General features: G+C 50.3%; 1 protein-coding gene across 1 annotated transcript in view; it reads left to right on the top strand.

The window, feature by feature from the left end:
- The window catches only part of GABRR2 (gamma-aminobutyric acid type A receptor subunit rho2), a 42,534-nt gene that overhangs the window by 1,361 nt on the left and 22,136 nt on the right, over nucleotides 1–19,037 (top strand). Inside the window, exon 2 of the mRNA XM_012750941.2 lies at nucleotides 7,203–7,309. Within this exon, the coding sequence (XP_012606395.1) occupies nucleotides 7,203–7,309 (107 nt within the window). The remainder of the gene's footprint in view (nucleotides 1–7,202; nucleotides 7,310–19,037) is intronic.

The following is a 19,037-nucleotide window of genomic DNA, read 5'->3' on the forward strand; positions in this document are numbered from 1 at the left end:
AGCCAGAAAGAAACAGACCCAGATCCTCCGGGATGGTGGGGAAGGGGTTTGCTCCGCAAGGCTTACCCCGGTCATGTTGCCAGAGTCACAGGCTGTGGGCTGGAGGGGACCTCAGAGGTCATCTGGTCCAGCGGGTCCCCTGAGCAATCATTTTGGGAAATGTGAATAGGTATATTGTTGAAAAGGGGGTTCCAGGGTCACAGAGGCTTGGGAAATCCTGGTTTAGACCATTTTAAACAGATGTCCTTACAGCTGAACTTCTAGTGAATCTTGAAGAGGGGGATAAATTATGCAGTGTTCTAGAAATAACAAGAACAACCAACAAAAAATCCACACTTTTCAAGGGGACTATCCTGTGGGATTCCTACTCCACAGAGCACACATTGAAAACTGTCCGCACCAACTCATTTTGCAGGTGAGGAAATGGCGGGTCAGAGGCACCAGTCATTCATTCACATAGTTTGCAAGTGGCTCGACAAGACTAGAACACAGACTCCTGATTTACTCAGATTAGGGGAAAAGTTGTCTGACACTGTTCCCTAAGAATGGTTCTGGGGGGGCCGGGCGCGGTGGCTCACGCCTGTAATCCTAGCACTCTGGGAGGCCGAGGCGGGTGGATTGCTCGAGGTCAGGAGTTCAAAACCAGCCTGAGCAAGAGCAAGACCTCGTCTCTACTATAAACAGAAAGAAATTAATTGGCCAACTAATATATATAGAAAAAAATTAGCTGGGCATGGTGGCGCATGCCTGTAGTTCCAGCTACTCGGGAGGCTGAGGCAGGAGGATTGCTTGAGCCCAGGAGTTTGAGGTTGCTGTGAGCTAGGCTGATGCCACGGCACTCACGCTAGCCTGGGCAACAAAGTGAGACTCTGTTTCAAAAAAAAAAAGAATGGTGCTGGGGTTCAGGGCAAGTCCCCTCAGGGACCCCACTTGGCAGCCTGGGCTGTCACAGTATCTCTGTCACTTTTCCACAGAAGACCCACAGTCACAACACCAGACTCCTGCATGAGCCTGGGGATAGCTGGAATCTGACTCTTGGGGGTGAGGAGAATTTCTTGAAATGCATCCCCTGAGGTGTTAAAGTGGGAAAAGATGAACACATGCGTTGAAAAAAAATAAAATACTTGTCGATCGGAGGCTAGGAAAAAGGATAGCGAGGGTGGTTCTGGGCCTTTCTGCATCTACCAGGGCTGGGCGTCCGGGGTCTGAGGGCCGGGGCTGTCCTGGCGCCGCCACCTCCGGTGAGAGGATGAATGGAGAGTGCCCAGCTCACGCCAACAGCCCACGGCTCAGGGTCTTAGTGGCCTGAGTGATCAAACAACTGATCCCTTAAAAAGAAATTCTGAGCCTTCAATGGCACTGGGATTTAAATCTCCTCTCTCTTGCTGGGCTGGTGGCGTTCCAGGACTTCCGCTCCTTTAATCCTTTCCCTAAATGGACGTGGAAACGGTGCAGCCCAGGAGAGACTCGCTGCCTGTGAGTCAGAGGCGCCGTGACCCGGCTGCGCTCGCAATTTAATGTCCGTGATCTGCTAAGCCCTTGGGCTGAGCGTTTCATCTGCCGTCTCTGCTGGGGCGTCTGGACACGGCCCTCATGTGACTGCTGCTCAGAGAACCAGCCTGGTCCCCCTCGGCTCCTGGGGGCAAGGCTCGGGGAGGGCACCAGCGAGTGCCCAAGCTCCTTGAAGGCACCTGAGGTGACTACGCCTGTATCAAGGGACTGGACTGAGGCCCTGAACATCAGCTGTAGGGGAGGAAGTTAAATTGGACTTTCCTCCTGGCATGTGCAGCTGTAATGAGTTTGTCTAAAAGTAAATCTGATCTTGGCTTCCTCCCTCATCCTCGTAACACCCAGGATGTCTTCCCATTCCTTGGATACAGGCAGAATTCTTACCATGGCTTTTGAGGCTGTGCCGGGCCTGGCCCCTGCTTGTCCCTGCAGACTCATTCTCTCCGTTTCCCCTTCTCATCTAATGCCCGGTCACCCTGTAGCCCAGTCACTTCAAATTCAGTGTATCCTAAACCAATCTACGGATGCATTGAGCTTAGGTGCCTATAGGACACTCAGCTAGGGACGTTCAGTTAGGTGGTCAGATACAGAGGCCGAGAGCAGAGGGTGTAGATTTAGGGACATTGGCATGCTGATGACAATTGAAGCCACTGGCTTAGGTGAGCCTGCCAAAGAGTGTAGAAAGAGGAAAAGGTGGCTGGGACAGGGTCCTGGGGACACTGGCATTTAAGAGATGGGCTGAGGAGGAGGGGGAGGCTGCCATGGGGACTGAGGAGGAACTGAGAGGTGGGAAGGAAACTGAGTGCCTTGCCCTGAAAGATGGAGTTTCTAGCAGAGGCATGGTCGTCCCTTCTTCTGCAGAGAAGCCAGCCTCAGTAAGAGCACCTGCAGGGCCTGGGCTGGGCACGAGTGGACAACAGTGCTTGGGAGTGGGGCAGTGCCAGCAGCATGTGGAACACAACTTTTTTGCAGAATTATTTATCTAGAGGGGAGAATTTTTTTTTTAGGTGGAACACCAAGGATTTTTAGTACAGTGAGCTCATTTCATATAATACCATAATGGTGGACACATGCCATTATGGATTTGTCAAAACCTGTAGAATGTTTCACACCATCAATAGCGAACCTTCGTGGGAACTAGGGACTCGGGTGATAATGACGTGTAGCAGGAGCACCACTCCGTGCAGACGGACTTTGGTAATGGGGGCGGCTACACATGTGTAGGGGCGGGGCCTACAGGAACTCTCTGTACCTCCGATTCAATTAGGCTGTGAACCTAAAGCTACTCCCAAAATTAAAGTCTTTAAACTTTCTCTTTAAAAAAGGAAATGTTGCCGGGCGCGGTGGCTCACGCCTGTAATCCTAGCACTCTGGGAGGCCGAGGCGGGCGGATTGCTCAAGGTCAGGAGTTCAAAACCAGCCTGAGCGAGACCCCATCTCTACCATAAAAACAGAAAGAAATTAATTGGCCAACTAATATATATAATATAAAAATCAGCCGGGCATGGTGGCTCGTGCCTGTAGTCCCAGCTACTCGGGAGGCTGAGGCAGGAGGATTGCTTGAGCCCAGGAGTTTGAGGTTGCTGTGAGCTAGGCTGACGCCACGGCACTCACTCTAGCCTAGGCAAGAAAGTGGCTCACGCCTGTAATCCTAGCACTCTGGGAGGCCGAGGCGGGAGGATTGCTTGAGTTCAGGAGTTCAGGAGTTCGAGACCAGCCTGAGCAAGAGTGAGACACTGTCTCTACTATAAATAGAAAGAAAATTAGCCGGCATGGTGGCGCATGCCTGTAGTCCCAGCTACTCTAGAGGCTGAGGCAGGAGGATGGCTTTAGCCCAGGAGTTTGAGGTTGCTGTGAGCTAGGCTGACGCCACGGCACTCTAGCCCAGACAATAGGGTAAGAGACTCTGTTTCAAAAAAAAAAAAAAAGGAAATGTTCAAAAATGTGACTAACATACCTGTAACATCTAACATCACTTGTAGTAAATTTTGTATGAACTGGGAGCTGGAGGGGAACGTGGGGTTCACACAGGTTTTCTGCTTGGTTTTGGTTCACGATGGGAGGGACGTGAACCCTGTGTGAGTGCTGATGGGACGGCGCAGTGAAGGCGGGAGGCTCTGAGGCCGCTGTGATGAGGGTGTTTGAGGCAGATTCAAGGGCTCTGCGAGACACGGGGCTCAGGTACTTGCTGAGCCCCAGTTACCTCAGACCTGTGGGGAGACTGACTGGTGAGATGCTGCCAGGTGGGCGCTGCCCTCACACAGGCCGGCCTCGCCGCAGGGCACTTGCACTTGCCCCTCTCGCTCTCAGGACGCACTTCCTCCAGGTCCCCTCAGGGCTCGCTCCATGCTGGCCTCAGAAGCGCTTCCCAGCCACCTCAGCTAAACCGCCCTCAGGCCCAACCCATCTCTCTTATTTCTTTTCTTTTCTTTTCTCTTCTTTTGAGACAGAGTCTCACTCTCTTGCCTGGGCTAGAGTGCCGTGGCATCAGCCTAACTAACTCACAACAACTTCAAACTCCTGGGCTCAAGCAATCCTCCTGCCTCAGCCTCCAGAGTAGCTGGGACTACAGGCATGCACCACCATGCCCGGCGAAGTTTTTTTTTTTTTTTTTTTTTAATTATTTTTTTTATTTTGGTATATTATGGGGGTACAGATTTTAAGGTTTCAATAAATGCCCATTTCCCCCGGCGAAGTTTTTATATATATTTTTTTAGTTGTCCAGCTAATTTCTATTTTTTTTTCTTTTAGTAAAGTGTGTGTGTGGGGTCTCACTCTTGCTCAGGCTGGTCTCGAACTCCTGAGCTCAAATGATCCACCTGCCTGGCCTCCCAGAGTGCTAGGATTATAGGCATGAGCCACCACGCCCATCTCTCTCTTCTTTTTTACTTTGCTTTATCCTTTCTTATGGCACTTAGCACTTCCTGAACTTGCATAATTTATCTGTCCATTCATTTATTGTGCATCTCCTCCACTAGGTTATAGGCCCTGTGGGGCAGTGAATATATGTCCTCCCCATGACTTGAACAGCATCTGGGAAGAGCAGCTACTCTGCACAAATGTGTTGAGCAAATTAATCTGAGTCTAGGAACTGAGGTGCAGTGTGACCAGAGCGTGGGGTGGCTGTTCACGGGGACATTGACCTCCCCAAGGGTGACAGGAGGAGCTGAATAAGGAGAGAATCAGGCAGTTCCTGAGGGAATGGCAGGGAGGTCCGGGGCTGTGAGAAGCTGGGCAGGTAGTTTTAAGAGCAAGGAAGCCCTGGCTTAAGGTGAATCTGTTTGGGGCAGGACTGAACAATGAAGCTCTCGATGATTACAGAAATATTATGTATCTTCACTCTCCCATATGGTGGCCAGGTGTGGCTATTGAGCATGTAAGTGTAGCTGGTGTAACTGAGAAACTGAATATTAACTTAATTTTAATTAATTTAAACAGCCACCTGTATCTAGTGCCTGCTGTTTTGATTGGCACAGCTTCAGCCCTCCACCATTGGGGTGGAGCTGGCAGAGAATGAAAGTTAAGGATTTCATGGGGAGATACTGCAAGAAATATGGCGTTTCTCTCTTACAGAGTTTAAGTAGGAAACATACCTGTTTCTCTCAAATGTGAATGAAAGGTGACAAGAACATGGGGCATAAAAAGGGGTATGTATAAATGAGCAATGAGCATTCAAGATGAAATCTCTTCACTTATTTCTAAAAACCTTCACTATGCTACACGTAACAGAGAATCACAGGCCCTAAGAGGGCCTCTGGCTCCTTCCCCGCGTGAGTGAGCAGTCCCCTCACCTGTTACACCTAAATCCTCAGCACTGACTGGTGCTCCAGCACCCTCTTAGGACCCTCCCAAAGGCGTCAGGATAAGGTCTGTCCTAGTGGTTCTCAAACATTGCCAGTACCTTGGAATCATGCAGAGCTCTACAAAATTCCCAGTGCTGAGAGCTGCCCTCCAACCATCCAAAGCCAAATCTCTGGGGGTGGGACTTAGGCATCAGAAGTTTTACAATCTCCCCAGGTGTCTACAATCTGTGGCCAAGCGTGAGCATCACTGGTCTAGCCAATGCAACACAAAGCCAGGTGGAGTTTATTACCATTGAGGTTTGCCAGATCTAAAGTGTTAAGTTTGGAGCTGTGGGTCTCAGCCTTGGCTACGTGGGGATCAGCTGGGGAACTTTGAAAAGTGCTGACACCTGGGTCCCACTCCAGATTTGGTTGCCTAGGGGTGCAGCCTGAGCATCCGGAGCTTTGAAAGCTCCTGGAGTGTTCCTGAAGTGTGGATATGGCCGAGAAGCATCTGGTTTAGGGGTAACATTGACCAAATATACTGGAATGGAATTGGTTTCGGTTTATTCTGGAAACTGGCTGTTGTCTTGCCCTGTTGCTCCTGTTTATTGAATGTCTACCATGTGCTCAGTGCAATGGACACAGAGATAAACTGAGACTGAACGTGCACTAACTTAAGTGCCAGGCACGAACCCATAAGGCTGCATGGGCAACAGACCAGGTGCTGTGATCAGCCTGGCTGCGTGCACGTTCCCTCTTCCCTCCCTCCCTTCCTCCTTTCTTTTCTTTCCTCATTTCTTCTTGTCCTCTCTTTCTTTTCTTCTTTCCTTCTCTTCCTTTTCTTCTTTTTTTATTTTTATTTATTTTTTATTTTTTTTATACCAGAAACGTCTGTTGTAGCTTTTCTTCTTTTCTTCCCTCTCTTTTTTCTTTTTCTTGTTTAGTGAAAACCCTGTCAGCACACCATTGCTTCAGAATATTTTGGATCTGATGCTTTAGGGTCATGTGTGGTCGTGGTAAAGAAAGTGATCTGGAAAGATTGAGAGAGAGAGAATCACTCCTCCGTCATCTGGTTTAGGGGAAGGGTCCAATCAAGGCTGCATGCTGGCCTCCGCCAGGCCCTGGCTGGGTGGCCAGAGGAACTCTGTCCCCAGCTGTGGCCTCACTGCCCCTGGCTGCGGAATCTCTCTCTAGGGACGGAGGCTCTGCACCAGGGTGGATGCGGCAGTCTGGACTGAAATAAGGAGCATCAAGCCTGGCTGGGATAAAACCACCATTTTAAAAATTTGACTCTATTTGTCTGAGAAATGTATTTATCACAAAGCTGGCAGGAGGATTGCTTGAGGCCAGAAGTTTGAGACCAGCCTGGGCAACACAGAGAGACCCCATCTCTACAAAAACTTAAAAAAAATTAGCTGAGTGTGGTGGCACATGCCTGTAGTCCCAGCTACTGGGCAAGTTGAGGTAGGGGGATCACTTGAACCCAGGACCTGGAGGTTTCAGTGAGCTATGATAGTGCCATGTACTCTAGCCTGGGTGACGGAGTGAGACCCTGTGTCTAAAATAAATAAATAAATAAAAATTTAGAAAAGAAAAATATATCATGCTCTTCATTCAACCATTTTCATCCAATTATAACTTTTGGCAACATAATTAAGAGCTTGCCAAGGTAGAACACTGTCCTTCCCAGGAGGGCATCTACTTTGGGAAGGCTCTGGAAGGGCCTGTTCCTCAGGTGGGCCTGGCTGTGAGGGTCCCTCAGCCCTCCCCCTCCCCTGGGTTGAGAAGGAGGTGGCAGAATGGAGAAAAGGTGCCTAACAGGGAGAGCCTGCAGGGAGTAATCTCTCCGATCACCTCACGCAGTGCCTTGATGAGCTAATGGAAAACATTTCCCGCTTGTCTTTGCAGTCACCTGTATAAGAAGAACCTCGACGTGACCAAAATCCGAAAGGGAAAGCCTCAGCCGCTCCTCAGAGTGGACGACCATGACTTCACCATGAGGCCTGCCTTCGGAGGTAGTACCGTCCTCTCTTGGCTGGGTGGGCCTTGGCCCCAGGTGCACGGTGTCCCTGGGGGACAGCCCGTCGTTGGGGAGCATGATTTCCCACTCAGTCAGATAAGCCCTGCGCTGCTTCCCCAATCACTCATGTTTCCAAGGAGAAAAGAGCGGGAAGGATGAGGTGGGAGGGCCGTTAACTGAGGAGAGCTGAGCTGGAGACCGGCCCTGCTGTTGTCAACTTTTTCTTTCCTAAAAAATAAGAGCAGGGAGGGAGAGTAAGGACCCAAAATGGCACCTTTGTGGCTGCCCACTGACCAGCAGGGGGTTCACGGTTTTGAGGGGACCGCCTGCTTTCCACCAGGCAGTGACAACTTTAACTCATGACAAGGACCCTTCACACCCCTGCCCAAAAGGTGATCAGCTACTTTCGGATGCCAGTGGCTGTGTTTCCCAGGAACTGAAGAAATGCCAGTTCAGGCTGCCACACAAAGTACCATAGCCTGGGCGGATCATAGTTCTGGAAGCTGGAAGTTCAAGACCAAAGTGCCAACAGACTCAGTGTCTGCTGAGGGCTCACTTTCTGGTTCATAGATGGCACCTTCTCACTGTACCCTCACACAGTGGAAGGAGCAAGGCAGGTCTCAGGGGCCTGCTTTATAAGGGCACTGACCCCATTCATGGGCTCCACCCTCATGACATAATCACCTAAAAAGGCCCCACTTTCTAGTACCATCACCTTGGCGGTTAGGATTTCAACATATGCAGTTTATGGGGACATACCATGTTTCCCCGAAAATAAGACAGGGTTTTATATTTATTTTTCCTCAAGAAGACACCCTAGGGCTTATTTTCAGGGGATGTGTTATTTTTTTTAAAGTATGGTACAACAATCTACATTTATTCAAATATAGTTAAGTCGTCTTCTTCTGGAACATCATCATAACTCTCCAAATCCCAAATTCCATCCTGAATTTCTTGTGACTCTATTTCCTTTAAAACCATTGGCCCCAATCCCTCATGTCAAGCAATAGAGCTCTCATGGGGCAGATGAGAAGGGCTGTTCGTCTTCTTTACCGCCCCTCGACCAAATGCATGGGCTGTGCAGATGCGCTGCATAGCCACACCCATCATTAGGTCTTTGGGGTAGGGCTTATATTGCGAAAATGCTTAGAAATCCTGCTAGGGCTTATTTTATGGGTAGGTCTTATTTTTGGAGAAACACGGTATATACCTTTAGGCCATAGCTGCAGGCAAAGGAGTCAGTCATCTGCTGACCAGCGGGGAGAGGGTAAGAATATCAGGATGAGTAACATTTCAGGCCAGCTCCCCACCATGCATGTGGGGAAACAGGTCCCCCCTCCCCAGCACGTCAGCGGGTGGGCCCAGCCTAGCAGACCCAGGCGGGCTGGCTGCCCTTCCTTCCTCTCTCCCTTGATCCTCTCCTAGGCCCCATCGTTGTCCTGGGGCAGCAGGAAGGAGTGGGGGTGACCTTCTGGCCGGTCATCAATCCTCTCTGAGCCTCCATTTACTTGTTTATAAAATGGGGATAGTAATCCCCATGTAGGGGGCTGTTCAGATTAAACGAGATAATATATGTAAAGCCCATGACACACATTCATTCACGTCCCCTCCGCAGAACCCAGCTGTCAGACCTTCCTCTTGTGTGACTGTTAAGGGATTAAGAAATTAATTTATCCCAGAGGCCTTTGCATTTTAAAAGGCCTTGAAGCCTCCCACTAAATTCCCTGAGCTCTGACAGCTGCTGAGCAGGAGGGGAACGTAGGCGGCAGATTACGGGTCGGTCTCGTGACCCTTCTCCTTCCCACCCACAGCTTGGCTGTCCCAGTCCCAGGACCGCAGGAGGCTGCTGTATTTCTGGGAGTTTGAGTTTCACTGGGGACTCGCCAGGGCAATTCTGCCAAGGAATTTAATGAACATAAAGTTTTACTTAATACGCAGCTTTAAAATAGCTATATTTGCTCCAGGAAGTCCAAGGGACGCTGGAAGATCCACTTTTCCTTGTATCAGTTAAGAGCACAGAGGGTCGGCTGAGTGACTAGGAACAACAAAAGCAGGGCCGGGAATGGTGACTCATGCCTGTAGTCCTTGCACTCTGGGAGGCCGAGGTGGGAGAATCACTCAAGGTCAGGAGTTCAAGACCAGCCTGAGCAAGAGTGAGACCCCGTCTCTATCTTTAAAAAAAAAAAAGCAATAATATGAATGGCAAACACTGCGTCTATAGGGATTATTCTGTGCCAGGCACCATTCTAATCAAGGTACTTGGCTGATCTTATTTCAATTCTCTCATCAACTCTATGAGGTAGATACTATTATTATCCCAGGATGGGGAAACTGAGACACAGAGAAGTGAAGCGAGGGGCTGGGGTCACACTGCTGCTGAGGTCAGACCCTCGCTCCTAGCCGGGTCTTTTCCTTGCCTCCTGCCGCACGCATGTGTGTCCCGACACACAGTAAGCAGAGCAGGCACACTGCCCAGGGCCCTCGACGCTTTTAGGGTCGCCCCAAAATGGTTTATTTTAAAATCAGAAAAAAACCACGTAAATTTTATGTAGGTAGTTGTTTTAATATATTCATCATTATACCAACACAGTTGGAAAATGCATAAAAGTCATAATGCAGTCCTGCATTAGCGCACTGTTTTGTGGGGCAGGCGCGTGTCTGGGTGTGGGTGCTATCCTGAGCAGTGCATTGTAACTTTGTACCGGTGGCTGTTGTTGCTGTCAGGAGCCTGAGCAATGACCTGGTGAGTATTCTCAGTTTATAGAAGAAGAGCCTGGGGTCCAAGGAGTTAAGTGATGGCCACAGCACAGCTGGGGCAGAACTTAGGTTTCTTCTGTGACACCAGCTGCAAAACTGAAAGCCTTGTAAAAATGCCCCTTCCCTGAAAGAAAGCCAGGAGTGGGCTCTCAGGAATGCCAGGCAAAGTCCTGCTGCATTCCCAGACACCTGGCTCTGAGTCAGACTCACTCAATGTGCTGCAGCCCCAGTCAGGGTGCTCCTTCCTCAAGCCACGTTTGAGGAGCAAATTTGACCTCTTGTGCCGTGATCACTGCATCTGCTAGGCCCTTCAGTGGGGCCCTCCAGAGGGTGGAGGGTCAGGACTGTCCCCTGGCCCTGCCTGGGTAAGCTTCTGCCCCCGGGGAGGGTCCTGACTTTGGGGAAGCTACAGGGGAAGGAGGTGTCACCTTCCTCAGGTGTGATAAGACCCGAGGCTCTTACACATCCCCTCAAGATCTCTCTCACTGAAGCATAGTGTGGGGGCCGCTCTTTCTTCCAACCTCTTTGCCCCGGGGCAGTTGGTACTCTGGGGACCTTTGATCCCCTGGGGCGCTTTCCTGGATGTCCAGATGTCACCTGGATGAAACAGGGGGAAGGGAGCGCACAGCGAGGTACCAGAGTTCCACGTCCCTGGAGTCCTGGCCAAACAGGCAAGTTGGGATGAGCACAGGAACGGGCTTCCCACTGCCTGCGCCTTCAGTGATCTTCATAACCTGTCATCTCAGGAGCATCTGGAGATGCTCCCCTGCAGGTGCCCCTGTGTGTGTCTCCGAGTCACCAGCGCCTCAGCTCTGGGCGGGTCTCTGTGAGGAAGGAGGCTGGGCAGACAGCACGTAGGTGACTCCGCTGGTGATGGAAGGTGCCCCTTCCCTGGGGGCAGCTCCGCGACAGGCTTCTAGTGAGAAGCGGAGCCCCAAGTGCTGGCCCAGCCCAGCACCCCTTTCTCTTGCACCCACCACACCAAGCAGGTCATTTGAGCAAAGACGTCCCTCAGTAGCCTCAGCGGCGCTGTGGGCTGTGTGTGTCCTCAGTCCCACCTTTCTCTAAGAGGCACTTCCTGGTGGGTTGATGTTTGAAAGCAGTTGATAGAGAGGAATCTGCCTAGGACCAGATACCCTTTGGGCGACCTTTTTAGTCTGACAAGAGAAAAGATTAAAAATCTAGCAGCTTCCTAATAATCCCAGGGATCAGTTGGAATAAAAATACCTTGTCTAAGCAACCAGCTGTTTGATTCGGTGGTGTGCCCTGGTTAGAAGACCGTCCACAGGCACAGGGTTTCTCCTCCACTTCATAGGAGAAGTGTTGCAATGCTGACTTTATTTAAATTTATTTTATTTATTTATTTATTTTTTGAGGCGGAGTCTCACTCTGTTGCCTAGGCTAGAGTGGCATGGCATCAGCCTAGAGCAATCTCAGAACAACCTCAAACTCCTGGGCTCAAGCAATCCTTCTACCTCAGCCTCCCAAGTAGCTGGGACTACAGGCATGCGCCACCATGCCCAGCTAATTTTTTTTTCTATATATTTTTTTAGTTGGCCAATTAATTTCTTTCTATTTTTAGTAGAGACCATTCTCGCTCTTGCTCAGGCTGGTCCTGAGCTCAAACGATCCACCCGCCTTGGCTTCCTAGGATTACAGGTGTGAGCCACCGCACCCGGCCTAAATTTATTTTTTAAAAGTTGTGAAATATATATAAAATTTACCATTGTAACAATTTTTAAGCATACAGTTCGGTGATATTAAGTACATTCCCATTGTATAGCTATCACCACCATCCATCTCCAGAACTTTTTTCATCTTTTCAAATGGAAAATCTATGCTTATTAAACAATAACTGCCCATCTCCCCCTCCCCTCAGCCCCTGGTAACCACCATTCTACTTTCTGTCTCTATGATTTTGACTATTCCAGGGACCTCATGTAAGTGGAATTTTACTGTGTTTTTTTTTTTTTTGTTTTTTTTTTTGAGACAGAGTCTCACTTTTGTCGCCCAGGCTAGAGTGAGTGCCATGGCATCAGCCTCGCTCACAGCAACCTCAAACTCCTGGGCTCAAGTGATCCTGCTGCCTCAGCCTCCCGAGTAGCTGGGACTACAGGCATGCGCCACCATGCCCGGCTAATTTTTTCCATATATATTAGTTGGCCAATTAATTTCTTTCTATTTATAGTAGAGATGGGGTCTCGATCTTGCTCAGGCTGGTTTCGAACTCCTGACCTCGAGCAATCCGCCTGCCTTGGCCTCCCAGAGTGCTAGGATTACAGGCATGAGCCACGGCACCCGGCCTTGTTTTTGACTAGCTTTTATGACTGGCCTATCTCACCTGGCATAAGGTCGTCAAGGTTCATTCAGATTATAGCATGTGAAAGGAGTTCCTTCTTTATAAAAGCTGAATGATATTCCATTGTATGTATATGTGGCATTTTGTTTATCCTTTCATCTGCTGATGGACATTTGGATTGTTTTCACCTTTGGCTATTGTGACTAGTACTGCTATGAACATGAGTGTACAGATATCTGTGCAAGACCCTGGTTTTGATTCTTTTGGGTCTATTCCCAGAAGTGGGATTGCCAGCTAGATCAGTAGTTCTATATTTCTTTTTTTGAGGAACCACCTACAGTTTGCCTTAGTGGCTGCACCATTTTATGTTGCCACCAGCACAATTCTGGTTTTTAATTCAAACTGTATAGATGGGAGGTAGAGGAGAGATTTAGTATCAAGGAATCTTTTGAAGTATATTCAAGGTGTTTGTCAGAATGCTCAAGAAAAATGGTGGCAACCTAAGTAGGCTCGGTTCTCTAACCAAAATGCTTCATTCCATAAGACAATTATATATATTTTTGAGCCACTACTATATATGTTGAGCAGGGTCCTTGGCCCTAGGGACCCAGTAGTGGGCAAGACAGACACAGTCCTTGCAGTCTGAGCTTTAGTCAGGGAAACCAGAGAGCCTCACGTGGAGACGTCAAATTGCTAGGGCTGCTGGGAACGAATGTCTGAGGACTGTCGGGTGCACAGCAAACCCTGGTCCTGGACACATGGGAAGGGCTGCCTTGAGGAGAAGCCGCCCTTGCCTGGGAAGCTCATACTACTGGAATGCTTTTTACATTAAATTACTTTATATGAAATAACATGTTCTCTAGAAGTGCACTGGGTGTATGGCGTGCACCTGTAGTACCAGCTAATCGGGAGGCTAAGGCGAGAGGATTGCTTAAGCCCAGGAGTTCAAGGCCACTGCACTCCAGCCTAAGTGACAGAGCAAGACCCCATCTTTAAAAAAAAAATGTAGGCCGGGCGCGGTGGCTCACGCCTGTAATCCTAGCACTCTGGGAGGCCGAGGCGGGCGGATTGCTCGAGGTCAGGAGTTCAAAACCAGCCTGAGCAAGACCCCGTCTCTACCAAAATATAGAAAGAAATTAATTGACTAACTAAAAATATATATACAAAAAAAAAATTAGCCGGGCATGGTGGCGCATGCCTGTAGTCCCAGCTACTAGGGAGGCTGAGGCAGTAGGATCGCTGAGCCCAGGAGTTTGAGGTTGCTGTGAGCCAGGCTGACGCCACGGCACTCACTCTAGCCTGGGCAAGAAAGTGAGACTCTGTCTCAAAAAAAAAAAAAAAAAAAAAAAAAAAAAAAAAGTAACAGGCCGGGCGCGGTGGCTCACGCCTGTAATCCTAGCACTCTGGGAGCCCGAGGCGGGCGGATTGCTCGAGGTCAGGAGTTTGAAACCAGCCTGAGCAAGAGCGAGACCCCATCTCTACTATAAATAGAAAGAAATTAATTGGCCAACTAATATATATAGAAAAAAATAAGCTGGGCATGATGGCGCATGCCTGTAGTCCCAGCCACTCGGGAGGCTGAGGCAGGAGGATCGCTTGAGACCAGGAGTTTGAGGTTGCTGTGAGCTAGGCTGATGCCACGGCACTCACTCTAGCCTGGGCAACAAAGTGAGACTCTGTCTCAAAAAAAAAAAAAATCTAACAGTCTACTGAGGAAACAGATAATGATTAGGATCGAGTATCACAGACACACAGAAGCAATGCAGGATGTCTCCACTGATGGGGTGGGAGAAACAAGGGAATGACCAGTTCTGCCCAGAGAGAGGACCACGAAAGCCTGCACTGAGGAGGTGACACTTGTTGGGAGTCTGGAAGGACGCACAGTGGGTGAGCACTGGTGGACCAGGAGCGAGCAGGAGGACAATCCTGGGAGAAAGACGAGGTCTCAGGAGCATGAAGCAGTGAGGCTCAGGGGGTGGGAGCAGCTCTACGTGGCTGGATTGTACCATGTGTACGTGTGTGTATGTGTGTGTGTGTGTGTGTGTGTGTGTAGACTAGAGACAGGCAGGGAGTGCAGAGTGGGATAAGGGACACAGGGATGAGACTGCAGCATGTGGCAGTGCAGTTCCGAGAAGGCCTTGCTGAGGTTAGTCCCCACGGCCTAAGCTGGAGAACGACAGGACTGGGCCTGGGGCTGAAGAAGGCCCACGGTGGCCCTGCCTGGAGGAGGCTGGGGACTGAGGGTGGATGCGGGACGCTGGCTGGGCCCTTAGCAGTGGCCCCTACCGGAGCAGATGAGGGATGGAGCTAAGACCTTAGAAAGAAGTGCGGGGATCCGAGAGATGGTCGGGAGGCACCAGAGCCAGGTCCTGGCATCTGACCGAGTCAGAGGGACCTGGGCACCTTCTGAGTGTCGGACTTGTGTGAGGCCGGTCACTGCGGAAAAGCACCTGGGAGACGCTATAGTACCAGTCAGGAAACAGTGGGCATGCTCAAAGGGGCAAATGAAGACAGTTTAACGTGGCGTGTTTACAAAGCAGGGTTGAGGGCAACAACAAGCTGTGGCAAAGCCCCGGGGGCTGGGAAGATGGGGAGCCATTGCCAGGCCCTGGAGGGTTAGAGGAGGAAGCAGTTACTGAGCCGGGAAAGGGAAAGAGCCGGAGCTGCCCAACAGCAGCTGTGGCCTTCAGGAGGGGGTGCAGCCCATAGCTGGGCAGGGGTGGGGGTTGGGGGGTGGAGTAGGAGAGTCAGTTCCTCTCACTGCCCTCCCGCTTCTGACACCTGCTGGCGCCTTTGCTGGCTGAACCCAAGCAGAAGGCAGAGGGCAAGGACCTGTTGTCGCTCCTGCTGCATTCTGTTCATTAAATTGATCACCAAGTCCCACTCGAGTTCAAGGGGAGAGAAACTAAACTCCATCTCTTGATAGGAAGAGTGTTAAAGAATTTTCAGACGTGTTTGAAAACAGCCACACTGGGGCTATACTGCCTGGGGTAGTCCAAATCTCAGCTCTGCCTTTTTGTAGCTGTGTGACCCAGGGCGAGTTCCTGAGCCTCTCTGTTCCTGAATTGCCTCTTATTTAAAGTGAGACTAACAGGCCAGGCGCAGTGGCTCACGTCTGTAATCCTAGCACTCTGGGAGGCCGAGGCAGTGGATTGCTTGAGGTCAGGAGTTCGAAACCGGCCTGAGCAAGAGCGAGACCCCGTCTCTACTATAAATAGAAAGAAATTAATTGGCTAACTAACATATATAGAAAAAATTAGCCGGACATGGTGGTGCATGCTTGTAGTCCCAGCTACTCGGGAGGCTGAGGCAGGAGGATTGCTTGAGCCCAGGAGATTGAGGTTGCTGTGAGCTAGGCTGATGCCATGGCACTCACTCTAGCCTGGGCAACAAAGCGAGACTCTGTCTCAAAAAAAAAAAAAAGTGGGACTAACAGTAGTGTTATAAATGAGGTTCACAAGGCTGCAGGACAGAGAGACAGAGTCACCAAGGCGGTAATTATCAAAAGGAGTTTTATTGTCTAGCTTGAGCTAGGATCTGAGCCCCCAGAATGCAGCGCAGTGGCCTCTTCTCTGGGCAGGGACCCTCCTGTGTGTGTTAGCCCCCTTTTTATAACTCAGTTGTTTACACACTGGTCATGCATCCGCCCCCACAGTGATTCTTACTTCATCCTGCCCCTGATAGGCTCTAACCTGTTCCGGGTCCTAGCTGAGAGACTCCGGTTTCCGTGTTCTTTGTCTTTTTCCTCTGCATCCCATAATGTACTCATAATGCCTTGCGGTTAGCAAACAAGCAATAAACAGAAGCTGGAAGGTGTCCATTGTCTTTATAGCCCAGTATCTTACAAGTAGTACCTAGCTCAGAGAGGTGCTCTAAGAATTAAGTGAGTGATATATGCATAGTTTCGAGCACAGAGCATGGCACATAGGAATTACTCAATAAATGCTATTTGTATTTATTAAGAATGCTCTGTGCAGCTCAGAGCCGTGTGGCTAAGAGCAGGGGCTCTCGAGGTGGACCGCTCGGGATCGGCTTGTGGCTGTGCCTCCCTCTAGCTGGGCACTCAGTCGCCTTCTAACCCTCTAGTGCTCAGCTGTAGAATGGGGGTTGCACCAGCACCTGCCTCTGTGGGTTGGTGTGAGGGTGGACTCAGGTGTCCTCCCTGAAGCACTTAGCACAGCCAGCGTGAGTGAGGATGGCGATGGTGGTGACGGTGCCTCAGGCACTGCAAAGGCTCTGGTTGCAAGCAAGACAGAGGTTCGGCCCCTGTCCCCAGGAGCCGGTGGCCGTGCCTTGCTCTTGCTCATAGCTCCCTTAGGATCCCTCTCTCGTGGCGCTGTGCTACTTATCAGGCTACTGCCTAGTTACTTCCCCAGCGGGACTGTCCCCAGTGTGATGCCTTCCTAAGGAATCCATATGATTTTCACCTTGCTTGCCACTTCAGAACCACCCCATATAAGCTCTCCCGTGTTTGGGGAACCCAGACTGTGAGTACAGACCCTCCCTCATGGCCCATGGCTCTCCTGGGGCTTGACGCTGTGGCCTCCTCTCTAGAGGTGACTCAGCCCCTGGACTTCGGAGTCACAGGAGTCTGGCCACCCAAGCCCCTTGAGCCCCAGGGAGCCAACTCAAGGCAGGGCAGGTGCATCGCCTCTCTCTGGGGCTGCAACCTCCTCTTTTGAGTTGTTTCTTGGACTCGATGGCTCTGCCTGCCCCCAACCCACACTGGGTGGGATTGGTGCTTCGCAGGTACATTTTTGGGCGAATGGGTTGGGAGCTGAAGCTGGGGAGGAAGCTGGGTCTCCTACAGCTTCCTCTTAGGGGCTATGACCCTTGGAGCAGGGTACTCTGCTGACCTTTCCTCAACTTCCCTTCTGGAGCACAGACTTGACCTGCTACCATGACCAGCTTCTACTTGCTCCTTCCCCTAAAATCCTCCCCCCCCCCCCCGCCTGTGTCCCGCACAGCATCTCTGCAGCTCCGCCCTCGCAAATCTCCTTCCTTCGTTGGCGCTCTGTGACCCCATCTGAGCGTAGGAGGCCCATGAGGTCACCATGCTTCTGAAGGGCAGGGATGCTGGGCAGTGGAGCAGGTCTGGCCCCCACTAGACAGGTCTGCTGTCCTTTTTAAAAACCATTTTGTTTTCAGCTTTGAGGTATAGTTGACAAATAAAAATTGTGTATATATATATATATATATATAAAGTTTATAACTTGATATTTTGATAAACATATGCATGGTAAAATGGTCACCACAATCAAGCCAATTAATGCATTCATCATCTCTTTACTTTTTTCTACCTTCTTAGCAAACTCAAGTGTATAATACAGTACTGTCAATTATTGTCACAATGCTGTGCACGAGGACTCCAGAACTTACTCATCTTGAATAACCAAAACTTTGCACCCTTTGACCAACATCCCATCCAGCCCCTGGCAGCCACCATTTATGATCTGCTTCTGTGAATTTGCCCATTTTATATTCTACATGTAATTGAGATCATGCAGTATTTGGTTAGGTCTGTTGTGGGATGTTAAATTTAAGAAATTGGTCAGATATTCTGTAGAGACCTCTTTTAGGCCTTTAGAAGCAATTGGGCCATTGGAGTTGAGTCAGAGATAGGCCCTGGAGGGAGACTGAGTCACCAGCCTAGGGTGAGAGTTGGTTGTCCACAACTGTGCAAGTGCAGTGGGGAAGGAAGGGACGCGTGGGCGGGAAGCACCAACAGCTGATGGCGATGGGTGAGCAGAAGTTTGCCAGCGAAAAGGAAGGGGCCACCAGGACGTGGCAAATTGTGCGTTCTCACTGCTGGAAGTCGACTCCAAGGTTGGTGGGCTGGTGGTTCTCTACTTGAATGAAGATCAGCAGCACCCCCTGGGCCCCACCCCCAAGTGTCTGATTCAGCAGGCCTGGGTGGGGCCTGAGAATTTGCAACTCTGATGAGTGGGGTGCCACTCTGGAGGGGACTGTCATTGATCTAGTCCAGCCTCGCCCACCTCCCCACCCCTCCCCCAATCAAATAGTCACATTGGCGCTCACTACCTGGTTAGGAGGCAGAAGTCGCCACGAGAAAAGTCAGGTCTATTTAAAAACTGCAATGTTTGATTACCCCACCAAGAAGGGGAAAAGAGTCTCATGGGCAGTATTTCACATTAGCTCAGACTTTGCAAGAAGCCCTCAAAGAAGGGGAAGGGGCATGGAGGAAATGCAAAGTCAAGCCACACAACCACCAGCAATGAAAACTCTCCTCCAGCAATGCCCAGGGCAGCTAGGCCCAGCCTGGCTGCCCCAGGGCCATCCCGGGGGGAGAAGCCCATCTGCTGCGGGTGCTTGATGTTTTCAAACCTTGCAGAGGCAGGGCAGGGGGCACCTCCTCCCTCTGTCTCTGCTCACCTCCCCAGCCTCTCCCCAGGCCCTCCTAACCTCTCCTAGGGCTGAGGAATGTCTGACATGTTTCTCGAAACAGCAGAGCACAGAGCCAGAGGAAAAGGGCAAGGCTGCTCACAGGCGAACTCATTTTCATAGAGGAGGAGAGGGATACAGGGCTGTTCCCCTGGGGAGTCAGTGGCAGAAAGGGAACTTTGAATTTTGCATGAAGTGCTGCCTGGACACATTCTTCCTAGTTTACCTAGCAGTAGCAGCACAGGGTCCAGCATTCTCCCCAATC

This window comes from Microcebus murinus, chromosome 5 (genome assembly GCF_040939455.1).
Source record: "Microcebus murinus isolate Inina chromosome 5, M.murinus_Inina_mat1.0, whole genome shotgun sequence".
Lineage (NCBI taxonomy): Eukaryota > Metazoa > Chordata > Mammalia > Primates > Cheirogaleidae > Microcebus > Microcebus murinus.